Source organism: Eubalaena glacialis, chromosome 7 (genome assembly GCF_028564815.1).
Source record: "Eubalaena glacialis isolate mEubGla1 chromosome 7, mEubGla1.1.hap2.+ XY, whole genome shotgun sequence".
Taxonomy (NCBI): domain Eukaryota; kingdom Metazoa; phylum Chordata; class Mammalia; order Artiodactyla; family Balaenidae; genus Eubalaena; species Eubalaena glacialis.
In genome coordinates this window covers 36,439,706-36,461,534 of record NC_083722.1, presented here as the reverse complement: position 1 = coordinate 36,461,534, position 21,829 = coordinate 36,439,706, and the positions used below count along the sequence as shown (strand labels likewise).

Genomic DNA, 21,829 nt, shown 5'->3' with positions numbered 1-21,829 from the left:
TGGACCACCAGGGAAGTCCCAATTCTTACTTTTTTATTAAGTCACTATCTCCAGAAAAAAATACATTTCAAACCTTTAAAAAGCTCAGTATATATTACCTTAAAAGCTTTATTGAGATATAATCCACGTACTATAACATTTACCATTTCAAAGTATACAATTCTGTGATTGTTAATATATGCACAGAGTTGCATGACAATCATCATTATCTAATTTTAGAATATTTTCTTCACCCCAAAAGCAACCCCATACCCATTAGTAATCACTCCTCATTTTCCTCCTTACCCCAGCCCCTGGCAACCACTACTTTTTGTCTCTATGGATTTGCCTTTTCTGGACACTTAATGTAGATAGAATCATATAATATGTAGTCTTTTGTGACTGGCTTCTTTCACTTACAATAATGTCGTCAAGGTTTATCCATATTGTCTCACGTACCAGTACTTCATTTTCCTAATGTCTAATAATTCTTAGTATCTTTACATGTACTTATCGGCCATTTGTATATCTTCTTTGAAGAAAGGTGAATTTAAATCCTTTCCTTGTTTTTTAAATTGGGTTGTCTCTTTGAGTTGTAAGAGTTCTTTATATATTCTGGATGTAAGTCCCTTAATCAAAGGATTTGCAAACATTTTCTCTCATTTGTTGGGTTTTTTCACTTTCTTGATGGTGTCCTTTGAAGTACAAAAATTTTAAATTTTGATAAAGTCCAATTTGTCTATTTTTTCTTCCATTGCTTGTGTTTTGGTACTGTATGTAGGAAGCCATTGCCTAATCCAGGGTCATGAAGGGTCACTACTGTGTTTTCTTATGAGAGTTTTATAATTTTACCCTTACATTTAGGTCTTTGATACATTTTGAGTTAATTTTTGTATATGGTGTGAGTTAGGGGTCCAGCGTCATGTAAAAGCATGTGGATATCCTGTTGTCTCAGTGCCATTTGTTGTAAAGACTATCCTTTCACCAATGAATTGTCTTGGCACCCTGGAGAAAATCAATTAACCATAAGTGTAAGGGTTTATTTCTGGACTGTCAGTTCTATTCTGTTGATCCATATGTCTACCCCTATGCCAGTCTTGATTATAGTAGCTTTGTACTAAGGTTAATAAAATTGTGGTAAAATACACATAACCTAAAATTTACCATCTTAATCATTTTTAAGTGTAGAGTTCAGTAGTGTTAAGTGTGTTCACATTGTTGTGCAACCAATCTCCAGAACTTTTTCATATTGCAAAACTGAAACTACCCATTAAACAACAATTCCCCATTTCACCCTTTCCCCAGTTCCTGGAAACTACCATTCTACTTTGTCTTTATGAATTTGACTACTTCAGTTTCCTCATATAAGTGAAATCATACAATATTTTTCTTTTTGTAACTGACTTATTTCAGTTAGCATAATGTCCTCAAGATTCATCCATGTTGTAGCGTATGTCAGAATTTCCTTCCTTTACAATGCTGAAGAATATTCCCTCATATGCAGCATATACCACATTTTGTTTATTCATTCATGCATCAATGGGCACTTGTGTTTCTCCCACCTTTTGGCTGTGAATAATGCGACTATGGACATGGGTGTACAGAAATCTCTTTGAGACCTGCTTTCAGTTCTTTTGGATACACCCAGGAATAGAATTCCTGGATCATATAGTAATTCTATTTTCACTTTTTTAGAACTGCCGTACTGTGTTCCATAGCAGCTGCACCATTTTACATTCCCAGCAACAGTGCACAAGGGTTCCAATTTCTCCACATGCTCACCAACACTTGTTATTTTCTGTGTCCTTGATAGTAGGCATCCTAATGGGTGAGGTGGTATCTCATTGTGGTTTTGATTTGCATTTCCCTAATGAAAAGTGATGTTGAGCATCTTTTCATATGCTTTTTGGCCATTTGTATATCTTGCCTAGTTTTAAGTTGGGTTGTTTGTTTTTTGTTGCTGTTGAGTGGTGGAAGTTCTTTATATATTCTGGATATTAACTTCTTATCAGACATATGATTAGCAAATATTTTCTCCCATTCTATAGGGTGCCTGTTCACTCTGTTGATTGTATCTTTATAATCCTTTTTATTTCTATAAAGTAAGTAGTGATGTCCCTTCTTTCTTTCCTAATTTTAGTAATTTGAGTCCTTTCTCCTTTATTCTAGGTTAGACTAGGTAAAGTTTTGTCACTTCTATTGCTCTTTTCAAAGAAGAAACTTTTAGTTTGTTGATTTTCTCTATTGTTTTCTTATTCTCTATATCATTTATTTGTGCTCTTTTTAAATTATTTTCTTCCTTTTGCTTGCTTTGGGTTTAGTTTGTTCTTCTTTGTCTAGTTTGTTAAGGTGGATGGTTAGGTTACTGATTTGAGGTCTTTTTTCTTTTAATGTTGGCGTTTATAGCTATAAATCTCTCTCTAAGCATTTTTGAAGTTGGTAAATATTTAGCCATTAAAAGTGAACCCCAAGGGAGGGTCCAGATTCTTTAATTATACTAAAAAATTTTATTGAATATTAATTAATTAATGTTGGCTTAAAATTTCCTGTTTATGGAAAGATTTGTCACTGAGATTGAAGCAAGGCACAGTAGCAAGGACACAGAGCTGAATTTGGGGTCATGACTTGTGATTCTGGCTCTGCCACCAGCCAGTTGGGTGATCTTATGCAAGTTAATAACCTTTGTTTCTCAGTTTCTTCATGTGGTCCTTTAGGAATATTTTAGAAGCTTTTAAAAATGCAGTTATGAGGCTTGAGATGATGGACATAAAATACTTTTTCAATACTTATTTCTATTTAAGTTCAATATTGACTAATCACTTATTTTGAAAAGTGCTTGCTGGTTAGTCTAGACAGTGAGTCTTAGGAAGGAAATGGGGAGCCCTCTGTTGAGATTTAGTGAAGCCCAGTTTTCTATTATTGTTCAATTTAACAGATTCACTTGGGTTTTTCTGCCATCTCTCTGTTAGTGTTAAACCTACTGACCCAGTCTTTACTACAGTCACCATTAAGCTTAAAGCAGTATATGTTCCAATCCAGAAAGATGCTATTGTTGAGAGCAGTTAAGAGCAAGAGCCCTGGAACCACACTGCCAGGTTTTGAATCTTGACCTTGTCTCATACTGGTGCTAGGACGTTGAGGAAGTTAGTCTCTGTGGGCCTTGGTTTCTCACTTGTAAAATGGGTATAATATTAGTATTTACCACGCAGGATGGTTGTGAGCATTAAATGAGTTAACATATGTAAAGAGCCTGGCAGAGAGAAAACATGAATTAAGTGCTAACTATTATGATTGCAGGTTTAAGCAGAAGCTTTGAAGACCATTGTGGAAGACATTTGCTATTTTTTTTAAACCTAGAGTAATATCATTTTCTTAGAGGGAACTGCTCCAATTACTGGAACCATGTGAACCTACTAGAAATTGTTAATCCCAGACTGTGGCCTGGTCCCAGAGACAGCATGTGACTCAGACTGGGCCCGTAGTAATAACTGTTTCCTTGGCCTCAACTGGGTCAGCCAGAAAATGTTTTCCTAACTGCAGTTAGATAGCTTTGCCTCTTGGGTCATGAACTAGAATGATTTGAGTCTCTTGATGGTGCATTTGGATTGTTTATTTCTGTGTTTTTCTTTTTTTTAACAAATAACATTGCAGAGACATCCTTGTTCATACAGTACATCTGTGAGATAACAAACTTGCTGGAGTAAAATTGTAGTTTTCATTTAAATACATTACTTTCACTCTCACATTGAATATTCTTTTTTATTCCAGGTTTCTGTACAAGATGAACTAGTTCAAGTGCAGCCAAAGTTTAAACGTAGTCTACTTGAATCCGTGGAAGTTTTTCGTGAGGATGTAATGAATTTTGCAGAAGCATATGAGATGGTAATTTAAGTGTTGCATGCTGTGTGTTAAGATGTTTGGTGGTATGTTTATATGAGATGAAAGTAATGAACCCTGAGAAATACACTGTGATTTGTACATTGTATGTAAGAGGCTATCTTTGCATATTTGCAGCTATTAAAAAGGGGGGATAGCTCTTCCTTTAAGCAACAACTTTGGAAATTGTGGAAGGAACAAAGTCTGCTTTTGTCCTTTCTCAAGACCAGAATACTCATAACAAAAAATGTAATACAGTTGTTGGAAGGCTGTAAGAAACTATAAATGCCCTAATGCCAGGGTTATGCAACTGATTTTTTTCCCACTAACTCTTAGAGAACCAAAAGGGTCACTGAACATAAATAATAAATGTCATCCTTGGTCAGTCCCACAGACTATTCAACCTGGTATAATGACTGATTAATGGTCGACCTCTTTGAAGTTAAACTCAGAAGTTGGATGTAGTCCCCTAAAATATTCTACTTTCTTTTAGTGGTCACAATAGATCTGAAATCATAAGATAATTTAAGCCCTTGGCACTACTTTTGTAACACTTTTTTTTAACGTGTACTAAACATCTCTTTTAGGTTTGATTAGTCAACATTTTATTGCTCTATTATTCTATTACACTGGCAATCTGGCATATTATTTAGCATATCCATAATATTCATGATTGTACAGACCCTTTGGGATCTTTTTTGCAGCTGTTTTCTGGCTCATGGCCACCAGAGACCGCCTTCTGCTTCTTCCAAGTATTCAACCTTATGTGTGTCTCTGTTTCCATATTGGGCTGGACTATTCGTGAAAGGAGGTTGTTCTCAGAGCCCTATCTCAGTTATTCTAATGCACAACCACAGCATCATCATTTATAATCATAAATGAAATGAAACAGAGCTCTTGTGTTACGAACTTCATATAGGATATAATTTAATCACATTTTTTATTAGCTGTGTCAAGGTCCTTTAAAAAATGAATGGAAGTTACAGTGATGCAAATATACTAAAATTGAGTGTTATCATAGTCTGTGAATATAATAAAAACCGTTGAATTGTACATTTTAAATGAGTTGATTGTATAATATGTGAATTATATCTCAATAAAACTGTTGCAAAAAATAAATGAAAACTTCATGTACAGGACAAAACTAGATCATGTAAATTAAAAATCATGTTTATTTGTTTAAAAGGAAATAATAGATAAACCTAATAAATAGATAAATACATGTGATTAGGAATTAAAATGCAGATTATATTATTCATTACAGGAAGGACCCATGGTTCCAAATATACCACCCCAAGAAGCTAGCAACAGGTTACAGATATTTCAGGTAAAACTACATTTTTTTGGTTACATTTACATTCCCTGCATTTATACTTAGGTGGCTTCCACGGTCATCCCACCAGGAAATATAGAGCTGTTGTCCAAAAACCAGTGTTTTCTTTACTAGGATTACGCAAGTTTTGCAGCAAATCTAGCCATATGAAGGCTTTCTGTAATTTATGCTTTAGTTTTGCCACATACTGGGTAGGTATTTCTAAATATTCCTTTACTTATGTCTTGTTTTTGTTGCTTTATATGTAGGTTCCATGGATGGTTCAGGTTGGTTCCATACACACTTTTGCCAGAAAGTTTCAGTCAGTTTGGATGGAACCTCTTAAATTGCAGGTTCTCCTGAGATTGGTAGGGGTAGTTCAGGCTTTTTCCATCATAACCAACTGGAATTTTTCATATGACATCTAATTTTCAAGTATCTCCCTTGATTTGAGTGTTTTAAAACAGAAAAGCCATACCCTGATAAGAAAAGTGTTTCTTCAGGATCATTGGAGCAAGCAGGAATTGCAGCTGGTCCCTAGTGGAATAAACTTATGCAAAGTAGACAAGATCATCTGTCCTGAGCCCAGTGTCTCTGCTGCCTGGTTGCAGGAGGGTAGGTCTGGCCCAGTAGATTTCTGTAAGATAACCCTTGTGCCGGCAAGGGTTTTCGTGGGATGCAGCAGGCACAAGCCTTTCACCTCAGATAAAAAGGCTAGTCCCATGTTATTGTTGGGGTTCTCCAGAACTATGGCCGTCACTCTTTGACTAAAACCAGCTCCTCCCATCACCCTTGCCAGCTCTTTATGCTGGACCCTGGAGGAAACTCTGATCCTTTACTACCTGAAGTCCTCAGATTTGGAGCCAGGGTCCCAGGGAGAGGCCTTCCTGTCTGGAGGAGCCAGGACTAAGACTGATGTGGTGGCTGCTTGCTGAGCCAAGAGGAACTTCTCAGCAATAAAAGCAATAGGTAGTAATGTTGGATGGTGATAAGTGCCAAGGGAAAAGGGAAAAGGCAGGGAAGGGGCATAAAGTGCTAGGCTGTGTGTATGTAAAGTGGAGGTGAAATTTAAAATAGGGTCTCCAGGGAAGGCCTCCTTGAGAGGTGACATTTGAGTAGAGACCTGGGGAAGTGAGAGAATGAGCCAGGCAGATTATCTGGAGGAGCAGCTTTCCAGGCAGGGGAAGAGCAGTACAAAAGCCCTAAGTAAGAGCATGTAAGAGAAGCAACAGGAGATTAGTATGGCTGGAACAGAATGAGCAAGGAGATAGTTGTAGCACTAAGTCCAGAGAGCTAAGGAGAGGACAGACTGTTAGAAGCCTTGCCAGCCCCTGAGGGGCACTGGCTTTGACTCTGAGTGAGATGAGTGACATGATCTTATGTTTTCATGGGCCAGCCTGTCTACTGCGTTGAGAATAGATTATTGGAAGTCAAGGCTAAAAGCAGGGAGACTAATTAGGAGGCTATTGCAATATTCCAGGGGAGGGGTGATAGTAACTTGGACCAGAGTGGTGACATTGGAGTTGATGAAAAGTGGTTGGAGCCTGGATATATTCTGAAGATAGACGCCCCCCTTCCTTGTCTTTCCCTCGGGAGTTATCAATGTATCAGTCAACAACTGGGACTTTAATGAGCCACCCTTTTACTAGGGGTGTGTTCACTTCGTTGAAAAGGCAATGTAGGGCCCATCTTTTGCCTCCTTGTACCTTCTTTCTGCCTGTGCCTGGGCTTGTAAGCTGAGCAGCCTGTTTGCTGAGGATCTGGCTGGATACATGGCTGGGGCTCAGATTTGCAGACCTAACGCTTCTCAAAAACAGGTGTTCTCCCTCCCCCCCTCCAAAGCAGGTACCCAAGATCTAGATCTGGGGAAGAAGCAGGAGCCTCATCTCAGGTCCCAGTGGTGTTTTCTGATGCAACTTTACTCTGATTTGGGGAGTTACTGGGTACTTGGCTGCTGACAAAGCTGACATTTTGTTTCCTGGTTGGCTGGTGCTTTTTATATTATTTCGGACCTGAGTGGAAAAAGGAGTGAGGGATTGGCATTCATCAGTAGTCTTCATCACATTAACAAGATTTTAGGGACTTCCCTGGTGGCGCGGTGGTTAGGAATCTGCCTGCCAGTGCGGGGGACATGGGTTCAAGTCCTGGTCCGGGAAGATCCCACATGCCACGGAGCAACTAAGCCCGTGCGCCACGACTACTGGGACCACGTGCCACAACTACTGAAGTCCACGCGACTAGAACATGTGCTCTGCAACAAGAGAAGCCACCGCAATGAGAAGCCTGCACACCGCAACGAAGACTAGCCCCAGCTCACTGCAAACAGAGAAAGCCCGCACGCAGCAACAAAGACCCAATGCAGCCAAAAATAAATAAATAAATATTTTAAAAAACACGAAGAAAACCCCAAGATTTTAAATGTCGTCCTTTAAGTGTATGGTAACTTTGAAGTTTTCGTTTCTCCTTTCCTAATGTCCACATAGTCCCATGGACTTTTCGTTCAGTACATTTATTGAGTAACCACCATACTAACCACCAAGGAATATAAAAAGTGCAAAATGGCTCTTCCTCTCTAGGAACGAAGAATTCGTTGGAGTTCCTCCTGCATCTTCACACCTTCCTGATTTGGCTCCTGTAAGATGTGCTAATGTATCTGTCAGATCTGTATCATTATCTGAGCACTGTGAGGTCTGATGCCAGACAGTTTCCAGGACTGGGAATTTAGGATCCTTATTGATATGTTATACCATTTATGTAGAGCACACATATCTTGTCACAAGTGAATTATTTCTGTTTGCTTTTGTGCTTTTAACACTGTTAATACTTAGCATTCTAAGTATAGGAGATTCAAATTCCAGTTCAAAAGACCTGAACATTAACTTTGCTGATTTAAATTTAGAGTTATTTCAAATGGTGTTAAAATGGAATCCTTTATTTTATAGACTTGCTTGTAGAGAAAGCAAGGTTGAATGGATTATACCAATGCTTCACTCGTTTGAACCGTGTAGGAGAGATGACCAGGATAAAATAATAGAAAAGTCTGAATTATAGAATTTTTAAAATGCAGTTTCATTACTTTCAGATGTATTTATGGGAACTTGAAATGTAAGTCTGGGGACCACTTCATTTATTAAGGAAATAATTTTACATAAAATGATTACTTTCAGAATGCTTGAAAGTTAATTTTCCTAAGTGCTTAACTGTTCCTCTGATAGCTTGTTATCAGCATAAATTTGCTTCACAAATCCTTGTTTCATAGATAATATTCAATAAACTTCAATGTAGCTTTTATTCCGATTATAATGAATTCTACTTTAATGGGCTCTGAATTTATTACATCTTACTATAATTTTAAAACCTTTTATAGGCCAATTTTGATGATCTGTGGAGGAAATTCGTTACGTATTCATCTGGTGAACAACTTTTTGGGTTGCCTGTGACTGACTATGAGGTTTTACACAAAATTAGGTAAGTTTAGAAATTGGACAAGTTTATTATAAATAATTAACTGTCCATTAGAAGAATCATGTCATCATTAAATCCTTCATCATGCAGAGAAGAGTCTGGCTTGGCAAACTCCTAAATAGTCCCCCCATTCCTGGCTATTCCTGACCCATTGGATGCACAGTCTCCATATACAAAATAAATGTTCTAGGGGAGTAGAAAACACATTGCAAAAATTCTGGGCGTTAATGGCCTATATTTAGCCTGTGCTTTATTTTTTTTCTTTTCGTGATTTTGAATAGTGTCAATAATTGTGCAGAAGCACTGCAACTTCGGATAACTTTTGTTTGCTTAGAGGAATAGCCGTCCTCGGCTCTTGCTTCCTGCTTACTGCATTTATGCTAAGTGCTTTTCCCCGTTGGGTAGGCATAGAATTCATTGAGATTGAAGGCCAAGGAACTTAATTGATTTTAAAGAGTAACAGTTGCTTTTAAACAGTGGATCTAGGATTTAACCAAGTATATTTTGGTAGAATGTTAAATATAACTTTCTTCAAAGGCAAAATTAAAACAGTGGTATTAGCTTATTAGGATCTTGGCTTTAGAACTTTATGTTGACTTGTTTCAAAGTCCCAGCATGAAAATGTCATGGCACAAGGTACCTAAAATTGTCTGAAGATAAATGAATACCTCAGCCATTTAGGGAAGATGGTTTGTATTTTTTTTTCTAAAAATAGGCTTTTGCTAAGCTTAACCCAATTACTAATTGTGTTAGAATTGCCGATGTCTGGTCCTTTCCCCTGACATTAAATCAGAATCTCCGGGATGGGGTCCTAGCAATTCTGCATTTTTCTAAACTCTCTAGTTAATTCTTTTGCACACTCAGTCTGAGAATCAGTGTTTTATTTTGACCTGCAGTATTCTAGGAAAACTAATCATTCTCATTTACCTTCTGGACCAATGGACCCTTTTAATTTTCTATGTTTTTAAGTAATTATGAATACTTTTCAGAAGTAAGAATAAAGGAATGGTGAAAAGCAGTTTTATTAGAAAATTTAATAAGAATTTAAGCAGAGAAAACCCAAACTTTTACTCCATAATGTCCTGGTTTAAAGACGTATGTACACGAAATGGAGACCAACTATTGAATGCAGCTCATTAGCTGTCATGCATGAACCTGGAGCATATCCATCCTGTAAACAGTGATTCCAGGTTTCAAATCCATCTTCAATAACTTCTAGCTTCTCATTACTTATGTTTTTTCTTGCACTTGCATGGTTAAAACTCAAAACTGTTGAAAACTCATACAGTCATAATTTTGTTCAACATCTTTTTTGCACTATAAATACAAAAATCTTTACTTTTAAATTTGAATGATCAATTAACTTTTTCATTTCTGCATCATCTATTTCCTTTGAATACATATCTCCTTTCAACATTTTTCTTCTTGTGGAATATATCAAATAAAATTTATGTAAACATATAAATAATGAAAGAACACTGTCACTTATCTTTTTCACAAAATGGGTTGCTCTAGGTTCTTGTTGCAAAATACTGCGTGATACAGCCCTTGCCCCTATTGAAATATATCTTTCACTCATACATTATTGAATTTTAAAAAATCCATCTAGGTTATCATCTAAAGACGCAAAAGTCTGAGATTTCACTTACACAATCAGTTTCACTGTCAAAATTAGAGTCTAGAGCATTGCTTTCTGTCTCTTTTCTGTTCAATACTTGGGAAGCACCTTCCTTTGTCGATTTTATTCTTTTGCTGTTTTAGGTAGAAAATGAAAAGTACTGAATTCTTAACTGTATTAAGTGAAAGCTAAATAAACAAAAATCAAAAGACTACAAAAATGGTGTCTCCAGAGTTCCTTTTTATACTTTCTTGAAAGATCATGCAATGTTTTAGCAACACAATAAGAAATTTGAAGGACGATGCAGTAGTGATTATTTTTTCACTGTTGCATCATCTCTTTATAAGAGATTTCATCATACATTTTTCTTATTATTTTAGTCATTTTTAGTTTAATTGGGAATAATCAGTGATTAATAATGAAATAATTTCTAGGATGATGAATTAGAAAAATGAAACAAGAACTGAAAAAAAAAAATAACTAAGATTCCAGAATGTATCTTAGATTTGTAAAAAGGTCCTGTGCACCTTGGTAATTGCAAGAGTAAAAAATTAATAAACAGAAACCTCAATTAAATAGAGTCAGGAGACAAGAAGGGGGAGCTTTCATGCTCTGCAACATTAGCAGAGCCCAACAAGAGGAAAGACTCCTCTTCTCTCCTGGCAACAACTCAGCCAGTGAAAACCCATGGACTCTGTTTACTCTAGCCCTCCAACTTCCTATTCCCCTCTATAAAAGAATTCTCCTTCCCTTGCCATTTGGGGACTTGCACGTGGCTCACCATGGTTGCAGACCCAGAATTGCAATTTTCTACTGATCCTGAGTAAACACATTTTTTCTGGAGAAATAACTGGCAGTCTCTTTGTTTTAGGCCAACACAAGATAGAATGAGTTTTACTCCATCAAAAACATAAGCAAATTTATCTTTGGTTGCTGATTATCTATAATAAATAATAAATGTTGTAACTCTCAATCCTTACAAAAAATTAGAACTACTCAAGAAATAAAAAAACTAAAATTGGATTCAATGGACCCTCATGGTATGCTAAGGGTTGAGGAATTCCTGGGAGAATCCACAAACTCTGTTGAGTGGTCAGTTTTTGGTGTTTTACACACTGAAGAAATTTTCCTTTACTTGGACCCAGAATCCCTCCTTTTATTCTTGTTTTGGATATAACTCCATCTGGGCACATGAGGGAAAGCTTTTGATAGGAAAGTGATGTTTAAAGTCAGACTTAAAAGGCAGACATAATCATAAAAATCTAGCTTGCGTTTGAAAGAAAAAAGTCAAATAAAACCTTAGCCTTAGCTTTGATCACGTTAACAAATTTTGGTCAGATTGTTTGCAATGATTGGTATGGTTGTAATAATCAAACCATTTGTTAATGTCATGTCATAGTATAATTTGGAATATTTGAAAGCTATAAACTTTAATTGACGGAGCTTTTAATAAAGTGTTTGGAAACTGACAGGAGTGTATGCGTGTTGGTGTATATAAGATATGATACACATAATATGTGAAATAATTTGATTAGATGAATTCTGCCTATCCAATAATGGAATTTATTTTTTAAATATCTGTTATGTAATGACTTAATTATTTGGTTTCCAGAAAGGAACTCAACTTGCTGCAGAAGCTGTATGGACTATACGATACTGTAATGGGAAATATTAGTGGTTATTATGAAATACTTTGGGGAGATGTAGACATTGAAAAAATTAATGCAGAACTGCAGGAGTTTCAAAACAGGTGAGTTTCAATTGAATTAAACTTAACTGTTTATAGTGCCTATCTTAGGATCCCATAGGTATTTCACAAATGAATTTATCCTCTGATATATTGCTGTATATTCATAACACCTTCTTCAGAGAAATGTATAGATGAAATAATTTTTTCTTTTTTTTTCTGAAAGATGTCGTAAACTGCCAAAAGGACTTAAAGATTGGCAAGCTTTTTTGGATCTGAAAAAAAGAATTGATGATTTCAGTGAGTCATGTCCTCTACTAGAAATGATGACCAATAGGGCAATGAAACAGAGACACTGGGATCGAATCTCTGAGTTAACTGGAACCCCATTTGATGTGGAATCGGATTCTTTTTGTCTTAGAAATATTATGGAAGCACCACTCCTTAAAAATAAGGATGACATTGAGGTACATAAGATTATAAGGTCTTACAAATGATCTATTAAAGAATCTTTCCTTTTTCTTTTCTGAAAACTGTACAAATAAACATGTTATTCGAGGGTGTATTGATTGCCCTATATAATGCACCCTCAAAATTTGAAATGATCCTGAACATTCCTTGATTTTGCAAAATAATGCTGTAACTCAAGAAGATAATATGATTATTTGAAATATTTTAGTTTTGGAGCTCCTCAGTCTATCCTCCTTGTCCCTTAACTAAACCGCCATTTAAAAAATTCTGTTTATTTCTGTATTGTGTTCTTGGTGAATTCCTCAGAACATTTTTCAAACTTCTAATTCTATGCTTTTTTACTATTAGTCTATTAAATATTTTAAATTATTATATTTTTCCTTTTCAAGATTTTTAATTGGTTCTTTTCCTTTTTCTATGCTTAGTGTTTGCATCAAATCCTTTTTTTTTTAATGAGGTATAATCTATACCATATTAGTTTCAGGTGTACAACATAATGACTCAATATATGTATATATTGTGAAATGATCACAAAAATATGTCTAGTTAACATCCATCACCACATATAGTTACAATTTTTTTCCTATGATGAGAAATTTTAGGATCTACTCTCTTAGCAGCTTTTAAATACAATACAGTATTATTAACTATAGTCACTATGCTATACATTACATGCCCAGAACTTATTCATTTTATAACTGGATGTTTGTACTCTTTAATCACCTTCACCCATTTTACCCACACTGTTTGGCAATGACCAATCTGTTCCATATATCTATGTTTCTGGTTTTTTGTTTTTGTTTAGATTCTGCATATAAATGAGATCATATGGTATTTGTCTTTTTCTGTCTGACTCATTTCACTTAGCATAATGCCCTCAAAGTCCATTCATCCATGTTGTCACAAATGGCAGGATTTCCTTCTTTTTACATCTAAATAATATTCCATTTTATATAAATATACCACATTTTCTTTATCCATCCACCCATTGATGGATACTTAGGTTGTTTTCACATCTTAGCTCTTGCAAATAATGCTACAATGAACATGGGTATGTATATATCTTTTCAAGTTAGTGTTTTTGTTTTCTTCAGATAAATATCCAGAAGTGGAATTACTGGATCACATGGTAGTTTTATGTTTAATTTTTTGAGGATCCTCCATACTGTCTTCCATAGTGGCTGCACCAATTTACATTTCCATGCAAGGGTTCCTTTTTCTCCACATCCTCACCAACACTAAGTTTTGTCTTTGCGATGACAGGTATTCCAACAGATGTGAGGTGATATTTAATTGTGGTTTTGATTCGCATTTCCCTGGTGATAAGTGATGTTGAGCACCTTTTCATGTACCTGTTGGCTATTTGTACGTCTTTTTTTGGAAAAATGCCTATTCAGATCCTCTGCTCATTTTAAAATCAAATTGGTTGTTTTTGCTATTGAGTTGTAAGAGTTCTTTATATATATTAGATATTAACCCCTTATCAGAGTTATGATTTGCAAATATTTTCTCCTGTTTAGTAGGTTACCTTTTCATTTTGTATATGGTTTCCTTTGCTGTAAGAAGCTTTTTAGTTTGATGCTGTCCCACTTGTTTATTTTTGCTTTTGTTACCTTGGCTTTTGGTGTCAAGTCCAAAAAAATCATTGCCAAGACTGATTTCAAAGGTTGTCTTCCAGGAGTTTTATGGTTTCAGGTCTTATGTTCAAGTCTTTAGTCCATTTTGAGTTAATTTTTTGTATGGTATAAGATAGTGGTCCAGTTTCGTTCTTTTGCATGTGGTTATCCAGTTTTCCCAGCATCATATGTTGAAGAGACTGTCCTTCCCTCCTTGTATATTCCCAGCTCCTTTCTCATAAATTAATTAAATACATATGTGGGTTTATTCTATTTCATTGTCTCTGTTTTTATGCCAATACCATACATTTTTGATTACTGTAACTTTGATATAGTTTGAAATCAAGAAGCATTATGCCTCCAGCTTTGTTCCTTTTTCTCAAGATTTCTTTGGCTCTATGGGTCTTTTGTGGTTTCATAAAATTTTTAGGAATTTTTGTTCTATTTCTTGAAAAATGCCATTGGAATTTTGATAGGTATTGCTTTGAAACTGTAGATTGCTTTGGGTAATGTAGACATTTTAATGATATTAATTCTTCCAACCCATGAACATGGACTATCTTTCCATTTACTTGTGCCTTCTTCAATTTCTTTCATCAATGTATCATAGTTTTCAGTGTACAGGTCTTTTACCTTTTTGTTAAATTTATTCCTAGGTATTTTATTCTTTTTGATGCAGTTGTAAATGAGATAGTTTTCTCAATTTCTCTTTCTGGTAGTTCATTATTAGTGCATAAAAATGCAACTGATTTTTGTATATTGATTTTATATCCTGAAACTTTACTGAATTATTAGTTCTAACAGTTTTTGGTGGCATCTTTAGGGTTTTCTATATGTAATATCATGTCATCTGCAAATAGGGACAGTTTTACTTCTTCCTTTCCAATTTGGATGCCTTTTATTTCTTTCTTGCCTAATTGCTCTGGTTAGGTCTTTAGATACCATGTTGAATAAAGGTGGTGAGAGTGGGCATCCTTGTCTTGCTCCTGATCTTAGAGTAAAAGCTTTCAGCTTTTCACCATTGAGTATGATGTTAGCCGTAGGTTTGTCATATATGACCTTTACTATGTTGAGGTATGTTTCTTCTACACCTGCTTTGTTGAGAGGTTTTATCATGAGTGGATGTTGAATTTTGTCAAAAGCTTTTTCGGCATCTATTGAGATGATCATATGATTTTTATGCTTCATTGTGTTAATGTGGTACATCACATTGATTAGTTTGTGGATATTGAACCATTCTTGCATTCATGGAATAAATCCCACTTGATCATGGTGTATGATTTTAATGTATTGTTGAATTCAGCTTGCTAATATTTTGTTGAGAATCTTTGCATCTATGTTCATCAGGGATACTGACCTGTAATTTTCTTTTCTTGGGTGTCCTTGTCTGGTTTTGGTATGAGGATAATGCTGGCCTCATAAAATAAGAAGTGTTCTCTCTTTTTTTTGGAAGAGTTTGAGAAGACTGGTAGTAATTCTTCTTTAAATGTTTGGTAGGATTCACCAGTGAAGCCATCTGATCCTGGTCTTTTGTTTTTGGGGGAGGTTTTTGGTTACTGATTCAGTCTCCTTACTACTAATCAGTCTGTTCAGATTTTCTATTTTTTCATAATTCAGTCTTGGTGGGTGGCATGTTTCTAGGAACTTATTCATTTCTTCTAGATTGTCAGATTCGTGTGTGTATAATTGTTCATAGTAGTCTTTTATGATCCTTTGTATTTGTATGGTATCAATTGTAATGCCTCCTCTTTGGTTCCTGATTTTATTTGAGTTCTCTTTTTTTTTTTAAACATCTTTATTGAAGTATAATTTCTTTACAATGGTGTGTTAGCTTCTGCTTTATAACAAAGTGAATCAGTTATACATATACATATGTTCCCATATCTCTTCCCTCTTGCATCTCCCTCCCTCCCACCCTCCCTATCCCACCCCTCTAGGTGGTCACAAAGCACCGAGCTGATCTCCCTGTGCTATGCGGCTGCTTCCCACTAGCTATCTATTTTACATTTGGTAGTGTATATATGTCCATGACACTCTCTCACCCTGTCACATCTCACCCCTCCCCCTCCCCATATCCTCAAGTCCATTCTCTAGTAGGTCTGTGTCTTTATTCCCATCTTGCCACTAGGTTCTTCATGACCTTTTTTTTTTCCCTTAGATTCCATATATATGTGTTAGCATACTGTATTTGTTTTTCTCTTTCTGACTTACTTCACTCTGTATGACAGACTCTAACTCCATCCACCTCATTACAAACACCTCCATTTCATTTCTTTTTATGGCTGAGTAATATTCCATTGTATATATGTGCCACATCTTCTTTATCCATTCATCCGATGATGGACACCTAGGTTGCTTCCATGTCCTGGCTATTGTAAACAGAGCTGCAATGAATATTTTGGTACATGACTCTTTCTGAATTATGGTTTTCTCAGGGTATATGCCCAGTAGCGGGGTTGCTGGGTCGTATGGTAGTTCTATTTGTAGTTTTTTAAGGAACCTCCATACTGTTCTCCATAGTGGCTGTATCAATTTACATTCCCACCAACAGTGCAAGAGGGTTCCCTTTCCTCCACACCCTCTCCAGCATTTATTGTTTCTAGATTTTTTGATGATGGCCATTCTGACCGGTGTGAGATGATACCTCATTGTAGTTTTGATTTGCATTTCTCTAATGATTAATGATGTTGAGCATTCTTTCATGTGTCTGTTGGCAATCTGTATATCTTCTTTGGAGAAATGTCTATTTAGGTCTTCTGCCCATTTTTGGATTGGGTTGTTTGTTTTTTTGTTATTGAGCTGCATGAGCTGCTTGTAAATCTTGGAGATTAATCCTTTGTCAGTTGCTTCATTTGCAAATATTTTCTCCCATTCTGAGGGTTGTCTTTTGGTCTTGTTTATGGTTTCCTTTGCTGGGCAGAAGCTTGTAAGTTTCATTAGGTCCCATTTGTTTATTTGTGTTTTTATTTCCATTTCTCTAGGAGCTGGGTCAAAAAGGATCTTGCTGTGATTTATGTCATAGAGTGTTCTGCCTATGTTTTCCTCTAAGAGTTTGATAGTGTCTGGCCTTACACTTAGGTCTTTAATCCATTTTGAGTTTATTTTTGTGTATGGTGTCAGGGAGTGTTCTAATTTCATTCTTTTACATGTAGCTGTCCAGTTTTCCCAGCACCACTGATTGAAAAGGCTGTCTTTTCTCCATCGTATATTCTTGCCTCCTTTGTGAAAGATAAGGTGACCATAGGTGCGTGGGTTTATCTCTGGGCTTTCTATCCTGTTCCATTGATCTATATTTCTATTTTTGTGTCAGTACCATACTGTCTTGATTACTGTAGCTTTGTAGTATAGTCTGAAGTCAGGGAACCTGATTCCTCCAGCTCTGTTCTTCTTTCTCAAGATTGCTTTGGCTATTCGGGGTCTTTTTGTGTTTCCATAAAAATTGTGCAGTTTTTTTGCTCTAGTTCTGTGAAAAGTGCCATTGGTAGTTTGATAGAGATTGCATTGAATCTGTAGATTGCTTTGGGTAGTATAGTCATTTTCACAATGTTGATTCTTCCAATCCAAGTACATGGTGTATCTCTCCATCTGTTTGTAACGTCTTTAATTTCTTTCATCAGTGTCTTATACTTTTCTGCATACAGGTCTTTTGTCTCCTTAGGTAGGTTTATTCCTAGGTATTTTATTCTTGTGTTTGCAGTGGTAAATGGGAATGTTTCCTTAATTTCTCTTTCAGGTTTTTCATCATTAGTGTATAGGAATGCCAGAGATTTCTGTGCATTAATTTTGTATACTGCTACTTTACCAACTTTATTGGTTAGTTCTAGTAGTTTTCTGGTAGTGTCTTTAGGATTCTCTATGTATAGTATCATGTCATCTGCAAACAGTGACAGCTTTACTTCTTCTTTTCCGATTTGGATTCCTTTTATTTCTTTTTCTTCTCTGATTGCTGTGGCTAAAACATCTAAAACTATGTTGAATAATAGTGGTGAGAGTGGGCAACCTTGTCTTGTTCCTGATCTTAGTGGAAATGGTTTCAGTTTTTCACCGTTGAGAACTATGTTGGCTGTGGGTTTGTCATATATGGCCTTTATTATGTTGAGGTAAGTTCCCTCTATGCCTACTTACTGGAGGGTTTTTATCATAAATAGGTGTTGAATTTTGTTGCAAGCTTTTTCTGCATCTATTGACATGATCATATGGTGTTTATCCTTCAATTTGTTAATATGGTGTATCACATTGATTGATTTGTGTATATTGAAGAATCCTTGCATTCCTGGGATAAACCCCACTTGATCATGGTGTATGATCCTTTTAATGTGCTGTTGGATTCTCTTTGCTAGTATTTTGTTGAGGAGTTTTGCATCTTTGTTCATCAGTGATATTGGCCTGTAGTTTTCTTTCTTTGTGACATCTTTGTCTGGTTTTGGTATCAGGGTGATGGTGGTCTCGTAGAATGAGTTTGCAAGTGTTCCTCCCCTCCCTCTGCTATATTTTGGAAGAGTTTGAGAAGGATAGGTGTTAGCTCTTCTCTAAATGTTTGATAGAATTCGCCTGTGAAGCCGTCTGGTCCTGGGCTTTTGTTGTTGGAAGGTTTTTAATCACAGTCTCAATTTCACTGCTTGTGATTGGTCTGTTGATATTTTCTATTTCTTCCTGGTTCAGGCTCGGAAGGTTGTGCTTTTCTAAGAATTTGTCCATTTCTTCCAGGTTGTCCATTTTATTGGCATAGAGTTGCTTGTAGTAATCTCTCATAATCCTTTGTATTTCTGCAGTGTCAGTTGTTACTTCTCCTTTTTCATTTCTAATTCTACTGATTTGAGTCTTCTCCCTTATTTTCTTGACGAGTCTGGCTAATGGTTTATCAATTTTGTTTATCTTCTCAAAGAACCAGCTTTTGGTTTTATTGATCTATGCTATTGTTTCCTTCATTTCTTTTTTGTTTATTTCTGATCTGATCTTTATGATTTCTTTCCTTCTGCTAACTTTGGGGTTTTTTTGTTCTTCTTTCTCTAATTGCTTTAGGTGTAAGGTTAGGTTGTTTATTTGAGATGTTTCTTGTTTCTTGAGGTAGGATTGTATTGCTATAAACTTCTCTCTTAGAACTGCTTTTGCTGCATCCCGTAGGTTTGGGTCGTCGTGTTTTCATTGTCATTTGTTTCTAGGTATTTTTTGATTTCCTCTTTGATTTCTTCAGTGATCTCTTGGTTATTAATTAGTGTATTGTTTAGCCTCCATGTGTTTGTAGTTTTTACAGATATTTTTCCTGTAATTGATGTCTAGTCTCATAGCGTTGTGGCCAGAAAAGATACTTGATATGATTTCAATTTTCTTAAATTTACCAAAACTTGATTTGTGACCCAAGATATGATCTATCCTGGAGAATGTTCCATGAGCACTTGAGAAGAAAGTGTATTCTGTTGTTTTTGGATGGCATGTCCTACAAAAAATATCAATTAAGTCCGTCTTGTTTAATGTATCATTTAAAGCTTGTGTTTCCTTATTTATTTTCATTTTGGATGATCTGTCCATTGGTGAGAGTGGGGTGTTAAAGTCCCCTACTATGATTGTGTTGCTGTCGATTTCCCCTTTTATGGCTTTTAGCATTTGCCTCATGTATTGAGGTGCTCCTGTGTTGGGTGCATCAGTATTTGCAATTGTTATATCTTCTTCTTGGATTGATCCCTTGATCATTATGTAGTGTCCTTCTTTGTGTCTTGTAATAGTCTTTATTTTAAAGTCTACTTTGTCTGATATGAGAATTGCTACTCCAGCTTTCTTTTGATTTCCATTTGCACGGAATATCTTTTTCCATCCCCTCACTTTCAGTCTGTATGTGTCCCTAGGACTGAAGTGGGTCTCTTGTAGAACAGCATATATATGGGTCTTGTTTTTGTATCCATTCAACCAGTCTATGTCTTTTGGTTGGATCATTGAATCCATTTACATTTAAGGTAAATATCGATATGTATGTTCCTATTACCATTTTCTTAATTGTTTTGGGTTTTTTATTGTAGGTCTTTTCCTTCTCTGTGTTTCCTGCCTAGAGTAGTTCCTTTAGCATTTGTTCTAAAGCTGGTTTGGTGGCGCTGAATTCTCTTAGCTTTTGCTTTTTTGTGAAGGCTTTAATTTCTTTGTCAAATCTGAATGAGATCCTTGCTGGGTAGAGTAATCTTGGTTGTAGGTTTTTCCCTTTCATCACTTTAAATATGTCCTGCCACTCCCTTCTGGCTTTCAGAGTTTCTTCTGAAAGATCAGCTGTTAACCTTATGGGGATTCCCTTGTATGTTATTTGTTGCTTTTCTCTTGCTGTTTTTAATATTTTTTCTTTGTGTTTTATTTTTGATAGTTTGATTAATATGTGTCTTGGTGTGTTTCTCCTTGGATTTATCCTGTATGGGACTCTCTGTGGTTCCTGGACTTGATTGACTATTTCCTTTCCCATATTACAGAAGTTTTCAACTATAATCTCTTCAAATATTTTCTCAGTCCCTTTCTTTTTCTCTTCTTCTTCTGGGACCCCTATAATTCAATTATTGGTGCAGTTAATGTTGTCCCAGAGATCTCTGAGACCGTCCTCAATTGTTTTTCATTCTTTTTTCTTTATTCTCCTCTGCGGTAGTTATTTCCACTATTTTATCTTCCAGGTCACTTATCCGTTCTTCTTCCTCAGTTATTCTGCTATTGATTCCTTCTAGAGAATTTTTAGTTTCAGCAATTGTGTTGTTCATCATTGTTTGTTGCTCTTTAGTTCCTCTAGGTCCTTGTTGAAAGTTTTTTGTATTTTCTCCATTCTATTTCCAAGATTTTGGATCATCTTTACTATCATTACTCTGAATTCTTTTTCAGGTAGACTGCCTATTTCCTCTTAATTTGTTAGGTCTGGTGGGTTTTTACCTTGCTCCTTCATCTGCTGTGTGCTTCTCTGTCTTCTCATTTTGCTTAACTGACTGTGTTTGGGGTCTCCTTTTCGCAGGCTGCAGGTTTGTAGTTCCCATTGTTTTTGGTGTCTGCCCCCAGTGGCTAAGGTTGGTTCAGTGGGTTGTGTAGGCTTCCTGGTGGGGGGGACTAGTGCTTGTGTTCTGGTGGATGAGGCTGGATCTTGTCTTTCTGGTGGGCAGGTCCACGTCTGGTGGTGTGTTTTGGGGTGTCTGTGACCTTATTATGATTTTAGGCAGCCTCTCTGCTAATGGGTGGGGTTGTGTTCCTGTCTTGCTTTTGTTTGGCATAGGGTGTCCAGAACTGTAACTTGCTGGTCGTTGAGTGGAGCTGGGTCTTAGCGTTGAGATGGAGATCTCTGGGAGAGCTTTCACCATTTGATATTACGTGGAGCTGGGAAGTCTCTGGTGGACCAATGTCCTGAACTCGGCTCTCCCACCTCAGAGGCTCAGGCCTGACACCCAGCCGGAGCACCAAGACCCTGTCAGCCACATGGCTTTTGTAGAATTTCTTCAGGGACTTCTGGTTGAGGCTTGTCTCCCAATTGTAATAGTGCAGCTTGGAGGGTGCAGGCTTGCTTTTTCTGCCAATCAGCTTGGCAAACGCGCAGATTCACTCCTACACACACTGGCTGCCCGTTCCTGGAGATTTCCAGCCTGCCGGCCTGAGGCTAGACTATTCTGAACTTTACTATTTATTTCCCTTTACCAGTGAGAGTTATACATTCATATATTTTCCTGTTACCAATTAGCATCCTTTCATTTTAGCCTAAAGAAGTCCCTTTAACATTTCTTGTAAGACTCATGTAGTGGTGATGTACTCCTTTAGGCTTTTGCTTGTCTGAAAAACTCTTGATCTCTCCTTCAGTT

At 36.4% G+C, this 21,829-nt stretch overlaps 1 protein-coding gene across 1 annotated transcript in view; it reads left to right on the top strand.

Annotated features, from left to right (window-relative positions):
* Positions 1-21,829, top strand: part of DNAH8 (dynein axonemal heavy chain 8) — a 310,762-nt gene that overhangs the window by 74,499 nt on the left and 214,434 nt on the right. Inside the window, exons 27-31 of the mRNA XM_061195092.1 lie at positions 3,748-3,861; positions 5,120-5,182; positions 8,535-8,635; positions 11,863-12,000; positions 12,164-12,404. Coding sequence (XP_061051075.1) covers positions 3,748-3,861; positions 5,120-5,182; positions 8,535-8,635; positions 11,863-12,000; positions 12,164-12,404 — 657 coding nt within the window. The remainder of the gene's footprint in view (positions 1-3,747; positions 3,862-5,119; positions 5,183-8,534; positions 8,636-11,862; positions 12,001-12,163; positions 12,405-21,829) is intronic.